Source organism: Osmerus mordax, chromosome 14, assembly GCF_038355195.1.
Source record: "Osmerus mordax isolate fOsmMor3 chromosome 14, fOsmMor3.pri, whole genome shotgun sequence".
Classification (NCBI taxonomy): domain Eukaryota; kingdom Metazoa; phylum Chordata; class Actinopteri; order Osmeriformes; family Osmeridae; genus Osmerus; species Osmerus mordax.
The window spans coordinates 16,169,587-16,189,658 of NC_090063.1; the positions used below are offsets into that span (position 1 = coordinate 16,169,587).

Here is a 20,072-nt window from a genome sequence, read left to right on the forward strand (position 1 = left end):
CTCTGTGTCTGTTTATGTGTGTATCTCTGTATCTGTTTCTGTGTGTTTGTGTGTGTGTGTGTGTGTGTGCAAGACAAGATGGAAAACATAATCAATACACCCCCCCCCCCCCCCTCTCAGGCCACACATGGGTCTTTTAGAGGGGGTGAGGTAGGGGTGAGGGGGTGGGGGGGGGTTGAGAAGGAGGGGGGCGGATATGAGAGAGCAGAACAGAGATTCAACATGTCAGATTGAGTTCCTTTAGTCGTATCAAATAAAGCTTTCCAAACAAGAGCCCGCAGTACCGTCACATCCTGAATGCTTCTCAATATCAGCTTCAGCTCCGCCGCACCCTCACCAAACCAACCCATCATCGGGCAATTATTTTTTTTTACATGGAAAGATTGCGTCATGGAGAGTCTGTGTCTGTGTGACCTGAGTGACGATCTGAGAGAGTGGCCCTTGACAAACACAGCTGTGCGAGTACTCCGCCACAGAGAGACAGTAAACAGTCTACTGTACGAACAGAGGACAAAGCCTTCGTTGAAGTGAACGCTTTCTCTCTGCTATCACGACTGAGCTGCACCCTTCCACCCAGTCCCTCTTTTCAAACACGCACATATACACACACACATTTACAATTCTACACACAAATAAACACTTGCATTGACATTGACACACATACACATACTTGCACTTACAATACTAGACACACAGACACACTCACAGTCATCTGTTCGTCTTGCTCCCTGATAGCTTGGTGCTCGCCAAGGATTGGAAAGACTGCTATGTCAGCAAAGGGTGGTGTGGTATTATGTGTGTGTGTTGGGGGGAGCAGATGTGTGTGTGTGTCAGATTGTGTGTATGCATTTGTGGGTGGTATTTCCTGTGTGTGCCTCGGGTATTTGGACTGTGTGTGTGTGTGCTCTGTGTGTGTGTGTGCTCTGTGTGCGTGTGTGTGTGCGCGTGTGTGTGTGCGTGGGTAGAATGGTAGATTCATAAAACAAAGTAAGCCACCGTGACTGCCTCTCATAAAACTACTAACTACCAACCATAGAGTATTGATCAAGCCCCCTTAATCAATACTGTACAATCCCTCCCTCCAGCACTAGCCCACATCCTCTCTTCCTGTCCTCTTCTCTCTTCCTCACTTCATCTCCTCTTTTCCTCTCCTCTCTTCCTCTCCTCTCCTCCTCTCCTCCCTTCTTCTTCCTCTCCTCTTCTCCTCTCCTCCCTCTCCTCTCCTCTCTTCTTCTCCTCTCCTCTCTTCCTCTCTTCCTCTCCTCTCTTCCTCTCCCCTCTTCCTCTTCCTCTCTTCTTCTCCTCTCCTCTCTTCCTCTCCTCTCTTCCTCTCTCCTCTTCATCTCCTCTCCTCTCTTCCTCTCCTCTCCTCTCTTCCTCTCTTCCTCTCCTCTCTTCCTCTCCTCTCTTCCTCTCCTTTGCTCTCTTCCTCTCCTCTCTTCCTCTCTTCCTCTCCTCTCTTCTTCTCCTCTCTTTCCTCTCCTCTCTTCCTCTCCTCTCTTCCTCTCCTCTCTTCTTCTCCTCTCTTCCTCTCCTCTCCTCTCTTCCTCTCCTCTCTTCCTCCTCCTCTCCTCTCTTCCTCTCCTCTCTTCCTCTCCTCTCTTCCTCCTATCTGCTGAGTCAGGCCAGGCTGTCAGCCTGCGCCACGCTCACTGCAAACAAAGATGGTCGTCCTGCCGTTCACCATGCTAGGTAAGAGTCCTAGAGTTGGACCATTTTAGCTAGGGACTGCTTTACCGGTCTCCCATCAGCAGTGATGAATATTACAGGCTGGGAGCCAGGATTCGGGGGGGGGGGGGGGGGGCGGGGGGGGGGCGGGGGGGGGGGGGGGGGGGCAGGAGGGGGGGGGGGGTTGTTGTTGTTGTTGTTCTGTGTGTTGAAAGATGTAGCTGTGAAACTGGAGGAGTATGTCCAGTAGACTGCTTGTGGGTTGGGCTGAGAGGAGAGAAAGGGATCTATACGGAGGGGGGCTGGTAAGAAGCTGAGCAAGGCTGAAACGGGAGGCTGGACTTTCTGAACACTTCTGTCAGGTTTTAGAAGAGGAGGAAGAGGGGGGGGGATTAGGGCAGAGAGTCAGGGGAGGGGTGAGGAGATCAGGGACAGGGGCTGTGAGAGGAGGGAGGGAGAAGGAGAGGCGATAAGAGGGAGCGAGAGAGAGAGAGAGAGAGAGAGAGAGAGAGAGAGAGAGAGAGAGAGAGAGAGAGAGAGAGAGAGAGAGAGAGAGAGAGAGAGAAGAGAGAGAGAGAGAGAGAGCACAGGGAGGACAAAGAGAAAAGCAGGAAGTGTAAATTGGCAGAGAGGAGACTAGAAAACTAAGAGAGGGTGGAGGAGAGAAGAGATAGAGATGGGGTGGGGAGTGGGGGCGGCAGGGGGGCAGGGGAGAAGAGATAGAGATGGGGTGGGGGAGTGGCGGGGGGGCAGGGGGAGAAGAGATAGAGATGGGGTGGGGGAGTGGGGGGGGCAGGAGAGAAGAGAGATATGAGGGGAGAGCGAACGCGTCGAGAGTGGTTTCACAAGCTAAGAAACAGTCATAATTCAGACACAGACCAACCCAATGGGATTGTGGTGAACCCCACTCCCATCAGCTGTCCGTCAGACGCAACGGAAGCCAAACAGGAGACCCACAGAGCGGAAGTTACGGGAACCAGCCAGCCAGCTTAATTCACCTGTACAGACAATGTCCATGCAGTGTTTCCCCCGCTTGAAGAGAAACGAGGGGGAAGTCGACCCGAGAGTGGAGAGGAAGAGGGACCTGGAGCCGACCTGCCCTGCCTCTCGCTGGACTCAGTCACCCCGCCCCCCCCCCCACTCACAAACACACTTTCTATTAACAAAATTATATTAAACGGTCTCGCATAGTCCGGTAGCCTAGCAAGGAGTTGCAGGCGGTTGAAGTACAAGAGGGAAGTACGAAAAAACGTTTAAAAAACACCACTGAAACGGTGGCATTGTGCCTTTAGCTCGCTGTGCTCGTACGTGGTCTTTTCCGTGGGTGATCTGGGTTCTGGTCTCTTTCGCTACAGCTACTCAGACACAGCTGTTCATTACCGGCTCACTTTTTGGCTCAGAGGAGAACATTAATTATATAACTGCGAAGAAACAGTTATGTGTGTGTGTGCTAATTGAGAGAACATCGCCCCTCAGCTTAATATCCTCTAATTAGGTACAGCCCAACCTATAAGCCTTGTCAAGTTTGGGATAAACCCAACGATCGGGGGTGCTTATTGGTTTGCCCTCCACCCTGATACCAAACACCCCAACCCAAACGACCTTAACTAACTCTAAAGGGCATCGATTTAAAAACTAGAGTTCCACCATAAAGTTGGACCTTATGTCACATAGGACAAACAGTATTAAGTGTATAGTATTTGCATTTGTAAACATATGTTTAAGTGTACAGCATTTACAGTGAGACAGTTATGTCTCCGTAGTACCATCGGGTACGGCGCTGTAGGTTTTCAAACGCTCTCTATGTGACCCAGCTCTGACGCTGCTGTGCTAGTATGCTAGTGTTGTTGTTGGAACGGGGCCCAGAACTGGGTCATTAGGGACATCCGTCAGTCGAGGTCGGACACAGTCATCTAGGAATGCTTCTGCAGCAGAAGAGTTACAGCACCAAACTATCTGTTTCTCTCTCTCCATCTCAACTGGGGCTAGACACAGTGAACTTGAACCACAGCCTGGACCCGTTCCAAACCTTCCTCTGGGTGCTTCCTGTGTCCCACTGGGATCTGGGGGCAGGGTGGTTATCTGTTGGTATCACAACACAAGTCTGGGATGGACTCCAGCAGCTCTCCCTGCACTGTGGGCAGTACTCTGGCCGCGTACTCTTCCTCTCTCTGGGAGGAGTCCTCTTCCTGAGGAAAGGGGACAGAAGTTTTCTTTCATGACGTCACAACGCTAGCTACGCAGCATCTCTCTGCTAGCTGACACTACTGCACTGCACTTTGGACAAGCTCTAAATCTGGTTCTGGGAGTCGTCCATTGTCCCGCACAGAGAGTAGGGGGGCGGGGGGCGGGTGTTGAGGGTGGAGGAAAGGGGGACTGTGATTCAGTCAAGCTCTCAACATCACAAAAGCTCTCGGACGCCTTACTGCCTCGCCTGTCTGTAGTTCACCTGGCTGACCCGGCATTTTTCCATTTTGCAGCCTTGTGCTTGCAGCCTTGTGCTTGCAGCCTTGTGCTTGCAGCCTTGTGCTTGCAGCCTGTCCGCTTAGCTTCCTGTCTGCCTTCAGTCTGTGGAGAGACGTGAAGGCTTTACGCATTGCAGCAATCTGAGGACCGGGGAGAGGCGGTGTGGGGCCTGGGCTGAGGGAGGATGGTCGGACACACCTACCCATCCCCTTCCTCTACCCTGGAGACCTCTGAGTGCTGCTGATGGACAGGGGGCTAATCTGAGAGACAAACTGACCTCCACACCCGAGGGGGAGAGAGAGGGAGAACAAGGGAACGAGAGAGGAGTGAAAGACAAGGGAGGGAGAGAAAGATAAAGGGAGAGAGATACAGAGAGAGAGAGGGAGAGGGAGAGAGAGAGAGAGAGAGAGAGAGGAGAGAGAGAGAGAGAGGAGAGAGAGAGAGAGAGAGAGAGAGAGAGAGAACATAATGCTGGATACAGAACGCAAAGTCACACATCATCGAAGCACTGCAGGTAGGTTATATAGGCACATGGGGGCATTATTCATAAATCCATTAAGGCATTTTAAGTTAACTGACATTTCACACAAACTACTGAATCTCCCCGATAATCAGTAGCTCTAACGAGATTAAACATTGAATTTTCAAAAGATTTAACTCAGAGCAAGCCTTGGGCCTTATCCCACCCACACAACCGGCGTCACAGTTTATTTCGGTAGTAATGCACACACACACGCACACATAGACACGCTTTCTCTCTCTCCCTTACATAATCATTTACTCTATATGCGCTTCGGAAAGAGGAAGAACAGTTTTAGGTCAAGCGGTTCTAATTACGCATCTTTCCTGAATTGTATATGGCAAAAATGTATTTTGGGAAATATAACTAGTTTAAAATTTTAATTACAACTAGTCTTAACTTGTACTAAATAACAACTAGACAAAACTCATTAATTTGAATTAATGTAGTTTGGAATAAGAACTCAAATGGCATGAAAATGGTTCTAAATGACCTTAGAACAAAATCGTTTTCCAAGAATATTCAGAGGCTTTAGATCGTATCATGGAACAGGCCTGTTCCACATCTGATGCACACTGATAATCAGAATCAGAATCAGAATCAGAAAGGGATTTATTCGCCATGAAAGTTTGCACAGACAAGGAATTTGCTTTGGCAGGAAGGTGCATACAATAAACATATACCTAAAATTTAAATATGTGGACTAACTATACTAAGGGTACATAAACTAGCAGTACTAAGTGGGATAATATAAGTTGCCGTAAAGGTTTTCTACTCCACATCTTAGAATCCCCTTGGCCATGCAGCGTGTTGGGCTGTATGGGAGAGAAGGGACTCCTCTTTACATTTAGTCATTTAGCAGACGCTCTTATCCAGAGCGACTTACAGTAAGTACAGGGACATTCCCCCGAGGCAAGTAGGGTGAAGTGCCTTGCAAGGACACAGCGTCAGTTGGCATGACCGGGAATCGAACTGGCAACCTTCGGATTACTAGCCCGATTCTCTCACCGCTCAGGCCACCTGACTCCTCTTTATAAGTGGGTCCCTCACCACAGTAGGGCCACTCAACACAGGTTCAGGCCAATTTGTGTATGTGTGTGTATATCCAGGTGTGGAGCAGCTGGTTCTCCCTTGCTTTGGTCTTTCATCTGAGCTCACACACTCCAAACAGTTCACATCACAAACTGCTTCCCAGGAGTTATGTGATGTGTGTGTGTGTGTGTGTCTGTGAATATGCACACTTGCATGTCAGTTTGTACATTTACAACTCTTGCATGTGCAAGTCTGTGTGTGTGTCTGTCTGTGTGTGTGTGTGTCTGTCTGTGTGTGTGTGTCTTCCCAGCAGTCTGCTGGGGGGGCTCTATAAAGAGTGTGATGGATGTGTGTGTGTGTGATGGATGTGTGTGTCACTGTGTCTACCAGACTTAGCTCTATGCCTTGATTAATTGATGGGTTACTGGGCTGGAGCAGCTCTCCCCTCAAAACACACATACACACACACACGCACACGTACACACACATACACATACACGCGCAACACACACACATAGGCACACACACACATATGCCTACATACACACACATACGCACATATACACACACAAGTTTTCACACGCCACCACATCATTTAGCCACTCTTTCTGTCTGTTCCCCACACACGCAAGACATGTACTTGCACTTAATATGCATTCATGCAATATGTACGCTGGCACTCTCTGCCCCTCTGTGTGTTCCCCCCCCCCCCCTCCCTCTCTCTCTCTCTCTCTCTCTCCCCCCTCTCTCTCTCTCTCCCCCTCTCTCTCTCTCTCTCTCTCCCCCCCTCTCTCTCTCTCCCCTCTCTCTCCCTCCCTGTCTCCCCTCTCTCCCTCCCTGTCTCCCCTCTCTCCCTCCCTGTCTCCCCTCTCTCCCCCTCTCTCCCCCTTCTCTCCCTCCCTGTCTCCCCTCTCTCTCCAGCCCATGGCTGTGTATGGAAGTCTACAGTATGTGTTCACAGAGGCTGAAGGAGAGCATGCAGCATGCAGAGCTGAGATGCAGTCAACCTTGCACAGTTGGTTTAACAAGGAATATGCAGTGTGTGTACATGTGCATGACAAAAAGAGAGGGTGTGTGTGTGATAGACAAAGAGAGAGAGTGAGAGTGTGTGTGTTCAGTAGAGAGAAAAGGGGAAGAGAAGAGCTAGAGTGGAGGGAAAGTGAGAGTTAAATTTACGGGGGTGGAAAGTGAGATGGAGAAAAAAGAGGGAGAGAGGGTCTTGAAGGGATGAGAAGAGAGAGAAAGAGAGAGAGAGAGGGGGAGAGAGAAAGAGAGAGAGCGAGAGAGAAGAAGAGAGAGAGACAGGAGGGGGTGCAAGCATAGAGGACTGCAGGTTAATAGTTAATCCATAGGTGGCTACTGAGCATGTGCAGACATGGAATGTTTTAGGAGAACCTGCATTTACACCTCATCTTGGGGGATTACCCTCCCTGTTGCCTTGGTTACCCCCTCCCTCTCCCATCTTAAATCACTCTCCTATAGTTACCCTGGTTACTTTCCTTGGCGGGTCCTTCATGTACATCAAAGCTCCAATGAAATGGACTCACCAAAACTGCAGTTTGTGCCTAACTGGGAGGTTGTTGATCTACTTTGACCAGTCCGACCCGATTTCGAAAGTTCTTCATTTACGAATTCAAGTGACCCAATTGAATTCCGTAGCCTAGTCAACATCAAACCTACTGACCAAAACAAACCAAACCTCAGGAGAAAGAAAACTACTCGGAGAAAAAACGTCAGTTGGAGTTAAGAATAGGTTCGAGGTATAAAAAAAATCCTATGAAATTTTAAACAGTTTCTGTGAGGTCTGCTGGGGCTGAAGTGCCAAATAAAAATCACTTCACAGCAGCGACTGACTGCAATGAGCCACAGCAGCAGATTCGTGACGTTTTTTTTCTTCTTTTCTTTAATCCTTCCGAGCTCAATCAGTAGCTAGCTTGATATCTGCAATCCTACCCCCCCCCCCCCCCCACCCACCCACCCACACACACCCAAAAAATAGCAACTATTTGTCAACGGTAAGCCATATCTCGGAATAGGGCAGGATTATAACCCTTTCTCTGGTTAATTGGAGGCAACCTTTACCCAGGCTTCATAGACAACCCGCTGAGTTACAGTCTACACACAGATACCTAAGTATAGGCGGTGCAGGACTGCGACCTATAAAGCTTGGAGTTCGCTAAACACCCCCGTTTTGCAAAAACATCTAGATCGGGCTGTCAAGGGAGGGTTTGCCTAGCCTATATCAAATAATGCTTAAATAGACTTGATTTCGTCTAAGAAATAGCCGACCCCAGGGAGAAAGCTTAGATTTCCCTTTTCGAGAATGAGGCAGAGGGGGTTCTAGGCCACAATATTAAGGGGCGGGCGATCGAGCAATCGGTCGTTAGTTTCGCTGTCAATTTCTGTCATCAGTGTGATGAGAAAGTGAGGAGGACAGAGAGAGACCCAACAGGACGCGGGACGTTTGAGGAGAAGGTGGAACTCCGTGTGATGTGATTGCCCCTCATCATCAGCAACAGCCAAGCAACTGCAGTTCCCGCCTGTGACGCGTTGCACGGTCGTCGTGCAGCAGGAAGACGCGTTCGCTACGCTCCTCTCTCCACTCCTCGCGCTCTGGGAAAGGAAATTAAGAACTGAGGACGCTCGAAGTGAACCTTTAAAAAAAATAACCACCACCCTTTACTATTCGACATCTACGAGGATAAACGACGGTCTTTTGAGATAACTGAAGTCACTCTAAAAGGTAAAATCTTATGAGGAAGACCATGAAAGACAATAGATGTTGTTGACGTGAAACGGGACGGAGAGTCGGGAGCTGTCCACCCCAAAATGGTTCTGAAATCGTCCCCGCTCGAGACGGAAGTGTGATGTAGCCGTGCTCCTAGGTGTGCATGCGGAGGGTTCATATGGGGTGATTGCCTATATCGTGTTGGGGGAAACGACAAGCAACCCTAGTTAAAACAGGATTGCAGTCAAAAATCGAGTTAACCCCTGCTTGGGAGAATAAATAGATCTAGACTACTCATCCTGCATATTGAATAGGCTATAACCTAACGAATTATGGCTCTGTTTGAATATGGAGAAGGGAAAGTTTCCGTAGGAACGGGGCGCGGATTATTGGGCTTCAGGCGTTGATAACAAGCCGATCATGAACTAACACCGTTTCGCTCCTCAGGCCTGAGCTACTCCGTAATTTTACCCTCCGCAATCCAGGAATCATAATACAGTTATGAAAAACGGATATGCTGCTCGGTCGCTTGATGCATGACAGGAGGAAGGATATGCTTTGATAGGTTTCAGTCTCCGTCTTCTCATTTTAGACAGTTTGACACTATGTGTTCAATTCAACACAAACGGGTGGAGCTACAGCTAGCTACACCGACGTCGAACAGGATGAATCTATTGGGTTACGATAGCCTACCTGGCTGTGACCGTCAACGGTCGCCTGTGTAAAAAAAAGGCTTTTTAGCCTATCACTACCTTAAACAACTTCTCGTTGACCTTTTTGTGTCCTTTGCGGCGTGTTGTTTCCGTGGAACTCGCCCGCGTCAACATAAATTTAGATGATGAATCGAGGTTGTAAATTGAGGACGCCACACAGGTGCGCTTACCAGCCCAAGCTCTAAATCACACGTCCCATCAAAACGTATAAGATCACACTGCCCTCTCTATAAAACTTTACTTGTGAGTCAAGGCTGAATGTATATTACAACTTCTAACAATAATAATAAATGAATCCCAATACTAACTTTTATTCAATTCCTCCACCGCAGGTTGTAGCCTACGTGTGCCCTGGACCGTCGTCGGAGATAATACCACGATTCACAGCCGAGAAGGAAGAATAGAAAAGCTTCATCATGAATTTTGTTATGAAAGCTGCGATGGGAGGTGAGTTGATTGACGGCACTGCAGCATTTAGCTGAGGTCATATAGGCTCTCAAAGGAACGGGCTGCACAGGCTTACATCCTGCGCAAAATCGTAGCACCGGGGCCAATACACTCTCCCTCTTCCAAACACAGAGGGAGAACACCTACCATGATTTGTTATTTACATATTGGTAGACGTATAGGCTGCAATGGTAGCTTGTCTCGTTTGACTGCTCTGTGTATGTGTGTGGGGGGGAGGGGGGGCTGCAGGTTTGAGAAGTGAGAGAGGGAGGGAGTGTGAGAGAGAGAGGAAAGAGAGAGAGAGAGAGAGAGAGGGGAGGGGGGAAAGAGAGACAGAAAGAGAGAGGGGAGGGAGGAGAGAGAGAGAGGTAGGGGGGAGAGAGAGAGAAAGGGGGGGGGAGAGACAGAGAGAGGGAGGGGAGAGAGAGAGAGAGAGGGGAGAGAGAGAGAGAGGGATGGGGGAGAAAGAGAGAGAGAGAGATAGGGAGGGAGGGGGAAGAGAGAGAGAGAGAGAGAGAGAGAGAGAGAGAGAGAGGGAGGGAGGGAGGGAGAGAGAGAGTTGAGCCATGGAAGCTTTACTGTAGTCGACTGTTCTCATTGTGATGCGGGACCAGACCAACCACCAACTTCTGCATAGCCGCGTGCTCTCTCCGCGCTATAATTCTTAAACCAACAGCTCGCGCGTGAAGGGCTGCAATAAATCAACGTATACAGAACACTTCATAAAGGTGCAACACTGTCTGACGGTGCTTGTTTTATTCCATAAACATATGCAACATGAAATCTTCCTTTGTTGTAAAAAAAAAAAAATGTCAACCATTCTCATTCTTAATGGTCCTTCATAAATTCAGACGTATCTGTTTTATTCCTTAAGTGATGAATGGCCCATCTTCACAAAGTCAATCCAGGAATGCCAATATTTGATTATGCCACCTTTCTAATCCCGCACAATCAATTTGTTTAAACTAATCAATCAATTGATTAATCAATCAGCCAATCTAATAACCGGACAAATCGATAACACCTCCACACACACTCCATTTTTCTAAATGACTTTGAATCAATTCCCTTCTTGCTCATAAAAAAAAAGAACAAAAAGAAAATAAAGTGTTATAAAAGTCAGAGATTAACTCAGAGATTGGCACAGAGGAGCTGTAAAGAATGAACGTGTAGCTGGGCAAATAGACTGGAGAGCGAGAAAGAGAGAAAGACCGTAGAGGTCGATAAAAAAAGGAAGAGGCTGAAGAAAGGGAAAAAAGAGAGAGAAAGAGAGAGAGAGGAAGAGAGAGAGAGAGAGAGAGAGAGAGAGAGAGAGAGAGAGAGAGAGAGAGAGAGAGAGAGAGAGAGAGAGAGAAAGGATGGATACAGACGGAAGATACTCTGATAGACTCACTGTTGTATTAACAGTGTTCTGTGTTCTTGGTGGAAACCTTTATGTAATTTTTGTCTCTGAGCCCGATTTGATTAGCTGACAGTGAGAGGAAAGGTGTGTGTATGTACTGAATGTGTCTTAAAAGAGATGTGAGTTTGGTTATAAATGTGTGATGTGTGTTTAAAATTGTACACGGTTATGTGCATAAAAGAGAGAGAGTGAGTGAGTGGTTGAGAAAGAGAGGGGGGAACAGAAGGAAGGGAAAGAAACAGCTGCCAAACAAAAGATAGAGAGATAGGGAGGCAGAGAGGTAGAGACACGGAGAGAGAGAGAGATAGGGAGGCAGAGAGAGATAGAGAGAGAGAGTGAGAGATAGGGAGGCAAGAAGAGATAGGGAGAGAGAGAGATAGAGAGGCAGAGAGGAAGAGAGAGATACGGAGAGAGAGAGATAGGGATGCAGAGAGGCAGAGAGAGATAGGGAGAGAGAGAGAGATTGAGAGAGAGAGAGAGAGAGAGAGAGAGAGAGAGAGAGAGAGAGAGAGAGAGAGAGAGAGAGAGAAGGAGAGGCAGAGAGAAGGAGAGGCAGAGAGAGATAGGGAGAGAGAGAGAGGGAGAGAAAGAGAAGGAGAGGCAGAGAGGGAAAGGCAGAGAGAGATAGAAAGGCAGAGAGAGAGAGCAATCACCTTCAGCATAATGCTGAGGTCCCAGTCAGAATGCATATTAACATAAGTTATGACATCTACACCTACTTAACCCAGTCTTTACCCTCTTCGATCTTGCACTCCTACACACATCCACACACACACACACACACACCTTGTGACGTGTAAGAAAGGATATATGCTACAGTGTGCACTGATTGGTGGATCAATGCTATAGTGTGCACTGATTGGTGCAGTCGAGGCCTTTAGCTCTGCCTGGTTCCTGATGCCCCTCTCCAGCGAGAGGGCTGGGGCGGCGGAGGCTTTGTGGAAGACACAGAGAAGAACTCTGGATGTGGCTCCAGGGTCTAGCTTCGCACACTGGTACTCCTGATCAGGGATGATATCTCTGGGGCGTGCGTGGCGTGTGAGTTAGTGCGTGTGTGAGAGTCAAAGACAGATTGATAGAGAGCGTGAGTGAGAGAGGGTCAGAGAGAGAGAGAGAGAGAGAGAGAGAGAGAGAGAGAGAGAGAGAAGGAGGATTGTGTGAGAGAGAGAGATAGAGTGAAGGAGGGTTGTGATAGAGAGAGAGATCAAAAAATATATTTTATGAGGAGTAGCAATGTCAGGGTTAAGGGCACAGAAGTGGGGCAGTTGGCAAGCCACCAACTAAACTCAGAACAGCTTCTGCTACTATGCTAACCTATATACACGCATCCATTGCATTTTAGGGGTCAAGGTTAACTAGGAGTCAAAGCAGATGCTCTTTAAGCAGAAGGCTAACGCTAATGCAAATGAGGCCCCGGCACTTCGACACCATTGGCGGATTCTGAAGATCCCTTTTGCGTGATTGGTCGGGTGTCATCCTGTTTCCTGCCAGGCCATATCTTTACGCCGCAAATCAAATTCCATTCATCACCGTGGTGACCTTGAGGTTCCACTGGGGCCCGGCGCACAAACTATAAATAATGTAGCTACACAGCCCCGTCCTCGTCCCAATGTCACGACTGGAGAGCATAAGGAGGGAGGGGGGGGGTGGAGGAGAGAGAGGGGGTGGAGGAGAGAGAGAGAGGGGGGGGGTGGAGGAGAGAGAGACGGGGGGTGGAGGAGAGAGGGGGGGGTGCTGGAGGAGAGAGGGGGGGAGGAGAGAGAGGGGGGGGTGGAGGAGAGAGAGAGGGGTGGAGGAGAGAGAGGGGGGGGTGGAGGAGAGCGAGAGAGGAGAGGGGGGGGTGCTGGAGGAGAGAGAGAGGGGGGGGGTGCTGGAGGAGAGAGAGAGGGGGGGGGTGCTGGAGGAAAGAGAGAGGGGGGGTGCTGGAGGAGAGAGAGAGGGGGGGGTGCTGGAGGAAAGAGAGAGGGGGGGTGCTGGAGGAGAGAGAGAGGGGGGGGGTGCTGGAGGAAAGAGAGAGGGGGGGTGCTGGAGGAGAGAGAGAGGGGGGGGTGCTGGAGGAGAGAGAGAGGGGGGGGTGCTGGAGGAAAGAGAGAGGGGGGGTGCTGGAGGAGAGAGAGGGGGGGGGGTGCTGGAGGAAAGAGAGAGGGGGGGTGCTGGAGGAAAGAGAGAGGGTTGATTGACACTGAAGGTTGCAAGAGAGTGCTGGGGGACGTAGAAGAAGCAGAGAGAGAGGGTGAGGGGGAGGTGAGGCAAAACACTGAAGGCTAAAAGATGGGGGGATGGAAAAGAAGAAGAGAGAGAATAAAAGAGAAACAGGCAAGAGAGCGGAATATTTCTTAACCACCCCCCCATGAAGATGGCGAGGTTACACGCTCTCATAAAGCTACTTAATCCATTTGCTTCGCTGAGCCACATCAAAGACATGGTGGTGTTTGAGGGGCGCAAGTTTATTCTCCAGCTACAGATCGAGTGTTAGATTACGTATCCTAAACTCTTTGCCACCGATGGAAAGGATGAGATAACTCATCTGGGTTCAGCAGTGTTGTCATCTGGGAAACATTACCGCGTAATACTCTAATTATCATCATGATACCCAAAATATTAACATGAAATCCTTTCACTTCTACCCAACCAAAAATCCTTCCAAACGCATCCCCCAAGTAACCTATACTGCCTGCTCACCCCGAATTCTTCCAAATATTCATAAATTCGGGAGTAATATTTATACTATAAAATATTCTGTTATTTTCTACCTCTCTGTCTGCCAGGTTACATAAGAGGCAGAGTGGGGTGCAATGGAGCAGAATGCAAACAGTGAAACCATCACTACACGCTACAGAGCACAAGACTGAGGGTTGGCCCTGGGCCCCGTCCCACACCAAATCCTACACGCTTAACCCCATGTAGAAATTGCATACTGAAGGTTTTCTTGGGAGAACTAGAGTGATCCTGAACCAAACCACATCTTCTTGTTGTCAGGTGTAGATTTAAATGTTTTAATTTAATGTGATTTAATGTGTAATTACATTTAATTAGTGTTTGTAAATAAATATATAAAAAGAAATACTTTTTTTTGTATTCAATTCATAGAAAATCTGTAAATTAATCATTTGAAATTGTAGGTAAATCAGCTCACACCTAACCAAATTCTTATGACTTCCAAGACAAAAAATATAAAAAATAAAATCCCAGAACCAGCCAGTACCGGAAAAAGAGGATTATACTTGAGGTTCTTTACTCCATGGGAGCCTGTGGTGACCTGACTAAAGTAAGGAGGAAGGCAGCTACACATATGTTCAGATTGGGATTGGGCCCGGTGGACAACTCACCACAGGAAGCGGAGGATTAGAAGGTAGCTACACCTGTGTTCAGATTGGGACTGAGCCCGTAGAGAATTACAGGAAGAGGCGAAAAAGAAAAAGGTAGCTAACACCTGTGTTTGGATTGGGACTGGGCCCCGAGGAGAGCTACCCACAGGAGAGGGAGGATTAGAAGGGACCCACACCTGTGATGAGACAGGTGGCAGGGAGAGGGAGGTCGTAACCTGGATACGCGATACAGTGACTCATGAGAACACACACACACACACACAGAGATATATCTGCAACGTCAGCTCCATGCCCAGACAAACCAAGAAACCGCCGACCAGCCTCGACCGGTCTCGATCTCTCCCTCTCTCTAATTGCCTCTCATGCTCCCTCTCTCTCTCTCTCGTTCCTCTCCATCTCCCTCTCTCTCTCCCTCTATCTCTCTCTCTCTCACACTTCCTCTCTCCCTCTCTCTCTAAAATTCCTCCTGTCACCCTGTCTCCCCCCTCCAAATCCCCTTCCCTGATATGAAAATACGTTTTTTCTTGTCTCTGTTGCCCCCGTTTTCATCTCTTAGCTCCCTCTGCCTATTCTCTCTTATTCTATCTGACAGTCCATCTCGCTCTCCTCCCCCTCTCTCCATCTCGCTCCCCCCCCCCTCTCTCCATCTTGCTCTCCTCCCCCTCTCTCCATCTCGCTCCCCCCCTCTCCATCTCGCTCTCCTCCCCCTCTCTCCATCTCGCACTCCGCCTCTCTCCATCTCGCTCTCCCCCCCTCTCTCCATCTCGCTCTCCCCCCCTCTCTCCATCTCGCTCTCCCCTCTCTCCATCTCGCTCCCCCCCCTCTCTCCATCTCGCTATCCCCCCCCTCTCTCCATCTCGCTCTCCCCCCCTCTCTCCATCTCGCTCTCCCCCTCCCTCCTCCAATCCTTCCGTGTCACTGTCTTCGTCTCACCCACTCGTGTTTTTTAGCTGCAGTTCTGTTTTTTTATGCTGATGAGACAAAAAGACTCACCACGCTAACAACATCACCAGGGGCTCCTCTATACCTCTCTCTCTTCTTCTATCTTTATCTCTCCCGCTCCCTCTGTTTTTCCCCTCACGCTCTGTATCTGTGTCCTCTATCTTTGCTGATGGCCTCTGTCTTTTTCTTCCCTTCCTTCCATCCATCCTTCCCCTTCTTTGTAGGGAATCACTCGTGCAGTCCAAAGGCCATCCCTCATCTTTCCCAGGCCCCCTCCCTCTTTCCCTCCGCCTCTCCTCTATTACCCTCACTCCATCTCCCTCCATCCTCACACAGCCAAAGGTTTGAGGTTGGACATCTCTTCCCCCTCCTTCTTCTTCTCCCCCTCCTTCTCCCCCTCCCTTGCTGAGTGTCTCCCATCCCTCCCTCCCTCCCCCCCCTCTCTCTGAGTGGGGCAGTCATGCACTCATGCCTGTGTTAGACCATCCTGATCCCTCTAACTGGCCTGCAAACTAGACAGCGCTCAGATTTTCTGAGATTGTGTGCGAGATTTTATTCCGCAGTCTGCCCAACGACTAAAAAACCCACCTAAGACTGGAATTCTCTCCTCTCTCTCTTCAATTCCTCCGTTTCCTCTGTCCTCCCTAATTCTGTTCGTCCTTGTACAAGTTATTCCAGCCAGAATGAGGCATGCAGACGTGTCCTAGTATGTGCCAACAATTTCAGATCAGGCCTACAACTACCTCCTTTTCTAAGGTCTGATAGCTGACAGTCTGTCTCCTCATCATGCTGAATGCACCCTCTACCTCTTACAGTCTCTGACTTCTGTCCATCTTTCTGTACAATCTCTTTATCTCTGTCATGTGTACATCTCTTTATCTCTGTCATGTGTCCATCTGTCTCACCACGTCAGTCTCAGACTCCGAGTTCACTTTCTTATATTTACATTTAGTCATTTAGCAGACGCTCTTATCCAGAGCGACTGACAGTAAGTACAGGGACATTCCCCCCGAGGCAAGTAGGGTGAAGTGCCTTGCCCAAGGACACAACGTCATTTTGCACTGCCGGGAATCGAACTGGCAACCTTCAGATTACTATCCCGATTCCCTAACCGCTCAGCCACCTGACCCCCATCACTTTCTTCTTCTTCTTCTTCCTAACACCTGTCCGTCTGTCTCTCTGTGTGCAGGTGGCCCCCCTGACGTGGGCAAAATGCTGGGAGGGGAGGAGAAGGAGGCAGACCCTGACGCAGAGAAGAAGGAGGAAGAGAGACAGGAGGCGCTTAGACAGCAGGAGGAGGAGAGGAAGGAAAAGTACGCCAAGATGGAGCTCGAGAGGGAAGGGATGAGGCAAGGCATCAGGGACAAGGTAAACAAGCACACAAACAACAACAACAACGTGGTAAACACAGAAACAACGTGAGCAATAAAATATATATTATTTTTTTAATTAAATGGTTCATGGTGGACCATGAATTCCCAAATCAAAAGTTAAGTGGCAGTATATTTTCGAAACATCTTTTAGGGCAGTTGAGCAGATTTATTGCCGACGTTCAGACAACGTTTCAAAGAGAAAGTCTTTACAGTGAGGATTTAATAACTTAGCACGTTTCAAGGCTAAATGTCGTTATTAAACCCTTGAAAACACGTGTCCCAGCTAAATACTTCTGCAGTGTGAACAAGCCTCTCCGCTCCACACGCGCTCCCCACCCCCCACATCCTCTGCAGGGGGAGCAGAAGCCTGTAGTACTACGTGCTTCAAACACAAACCCTTTCTTGGCTTCCTTCCAACATCGACTCTGGTTCCTCTCCCTTTGTAGCGATTTTCTTTTACTTTTTCCGTGAGGACGGTTTTATTTCAAACACAGCTATTTATACCCACAACTCTGGGCTACAAACAACTGAACACACAAAAAGAGAAACTATTAATCTGAACCCAGGTGCGCTGCTCTGCTCAGGTCAAAGGAAACACTACGTTTCCCAGACTGCATTGCGGGGGACTTTGCCCCTCAGGTACTCTATGTGGCATGGGGCTGCAGCAGCCCGGTTGCTACGGTAGCAGAGCGGTGGTTGCTATGAAACCGGCACTCTGTGTGGATAAGAGAGGAGAAGCAGCTGGGGAATACAGGCCTGGTTTGAATTCTCAGGAAACACATCATCCTCTCATCCTCCTCTCCCTGGCAAAAGCAATAATCTGGCACCATAAAGGTAGTAGGAGCCAGTCTATGGGGTAAACCAGTGCTCTGAAACTAAATCCTGAACGACAGAATCAAAATCAGAGTGGCTGAGGTTGGCACATCATTTGCTACACTATGATGTTCTCGTCAGCAAAACCTTTTTTTTTCTTCGTTCCATAAAAGCTTCGAGCTACCCATTCCCAAACCTTCCATCTCTCTATTCTTCCTCTAAAATAAGAATTCTGTTCATCTGTTCATTTTATCCTTCTGTGCATCCCCCTCTCTCCACTCCGCTTCCTGTAATCCTGCATACTCAACCACAGATTTCTTCCTCTTGTCTCTCCGTTCTTCTGTTCCACTTCTGCCATCACTCTACACCTCCCACCCCCACTCCCACCCCCCACTCCCACCCCCACCTCCCACCCCGCTGTACTGAGGTGAATTTCCTCTCTGTGGCTGTCATCGTGGCTCCATTACCACCTGACATGAGACATTCAGGGCTGCTTTCTCAATCCCAGCATCGCATGCCCCGCTTTTTAGGAGGAAGAAGAAAAACATCTTTGTTGTGGCCCAAAAATATCTTAAAGGATGCGGAGGCGCTTGCAAAATATCTGTGCATCAATACGTCAACAGAAACTGCTTTGGGGGTTCAGATAGAGGAGGGACACAGTGAGTTAGAGAGATATGAAAAGAGAGGGAGGGAGCATTGGGTAAACCTAAAAAACAACCACAGAACCATAAAACGCTTGGGTGGGTCACACTTCAATAAATACTTACCTGAAGAAAGTCTTAACTAAGGTTTCACACTTTCGTCGTGTCCTCCGTCTCTCCCGACAGTACGGCATTAAGAAGCGCGAGGTGGTGACCGAGGAGGCGGCCGTGGAGGAGGCCTCCGAGGGCAGCTTGACCCGCCCCAAGAAAGCTGTACCCGCCGGCTGCGGAGACGAAGAAGAAGAGGAGGAGAGCATCATGGATACAGTCATGAAGTACCTCCCGGGCCCCCTTCAAGACATGTTGAAGAAGTAGCCGAGCTAGGCTAACGCTAGGCTAGACTAACGTTGGGCTAGGCTAGGCTAACATTGAGTTAGGCTAGGTTAGGCTGACGCGAGGCTAGGCTAATACAAACGTAATTTAGTGACCTTGGGAGGGCGCTAACGCTAACCTGTGGCACGGTGAAGCTAGAGTGTTTAATCCTTCTAGTCAAGAAGTTTTAGATTACGTTTTTGTCCTTCTGCAATGAGGCAGAGAAAAGATTAGCACCCCCTTGAAAAAGAACCTCCACCACCAAAACACCTAATTCAAGGCATCACTCCTTTGATTTGTAAATATTCTGGAGGTGGGGGAGGGGCAGGTAGAAAAATGAGAAAAACTAGAATAAATAATCATTTAATCGTGTTGTCTGTCTTAATATCTGAGAAGAATAACTTGATAAGCCATATTTTATCTCCAAGGATCTTTGAGGAGTTCTCATATTCTTTACAATAAGGCTACATGTTTGTTGTCGTTTTCTTTGTCTATGATATTTATGTGAAAACCTTTTGCACACATGTAAAATGTGTAGTCTAAACACACACACACGTACACACATACGTACACATACACACACACATACACACACACTGTGTCAGAGCCCATGTTCTATTGTTAATGTCACCAAACTACCATGACGTAGGTCTAAAACAACATTTTATATTCCAATTCTGTGTACTTTCTGATGTCTGCATGATATTTGTCTAGTCCTGTCTGTTGTGAATACGTTCAATAACCCTTTCTTCTCTTAGTCACGCAAAAATTATAAGGCAATAATTCTGATTTTGAATGTGGTTCCACTATCATGGGTATGATGTAATCATAATAATGACAACGGCAATGAAAATTGTGTTGTATGCATTAAGGAATTTAATTTACAGGTTGCAGGGAGGGGTCATATTATTGTGGCACACTTGTATACAGCTAGTATACAGTTTGAAAAAACAACAACTTCATGCTTCCATCGATGAACCGGAATATTCTACAAATTATACTTAACAATTTGCAGAAAAAGTTAACAATAATTATTTAAAAGATACTTCGTGAAAAACAGTATTGACCCAACAGCTACATTTTCCATTGTATAAAGAGAGAAAGAGAGAAATTATTAGAGTTTTTTTCCAATCCCTGGACTGAAAATAGCTGTTGTTTTGACCACCAACTTTGCTAGCTTAGCTAAATAAAACTAAAAATTATAATATAAACAAAAAGAACCGTTTAAGAAGAGAATACTATGCTTGATAATTCTGTAACTCATTGACTGGTTGGTTAGTTGTGAGAATGTTGTGTTGGTTTTTACCAGAATGGAATGCTGATATAAGCAATAAAGGACCACCCTGTATGTTCTGCTTGAAAATAAAATTAAACAACTCGTTCACTGAAAATAATGTTTGTCATTTTTCGTTTTGGATGGATCTCCACCCCCTGTAATATGTAAAACCGTTGTTTGAGAGAAACCGAAAGAAAGAGATTGAGAGAAAGGGACTGAGAGAGAAAGAGGAGGAGGGAGTTAAGCTTGTTGTTCTGCACTCTGATATTATTCAGACAGCAAAGCCATGTTCACACTGCATTTTTGTGTAATTGCCGTATCAGTATTACAACCTGTCTTGGTTGGTTATC

At 47.9% G+C, this 20,072-nt stretch overlaps 1 protein-coding gene across 1 annotated transcript; it reads left to right on the plus strand.

Moving 5' to 3' along the window:
- Positions 1–7,937: 7,937 nt before the first annotated feature.
- On the plus strand, positions 7,938–19,834 carry LOC136956127 (complexin-1-like). Its single transcript, XM_067249963.1, has 4 exons — positions 7,938–8,429; positions 9,460–9,574; positions 16,437–16,615; positions 18,261–19,834. Exons 2-4 carry the CDS (start codon positions 9,544–9,546, stop codon positions 18,447–18,449), a joined length of 399 nt encoding a protein of 132 aa, XP_067106064.1. The 5' UTR covers positions 7,938–8,429; positions 9,460–9,543; the 3' UTR covers positions 18,450–19,834.
- The last annotated feature ends 238 nt before the right edge of the window (positions 19,835–20,072 follow it).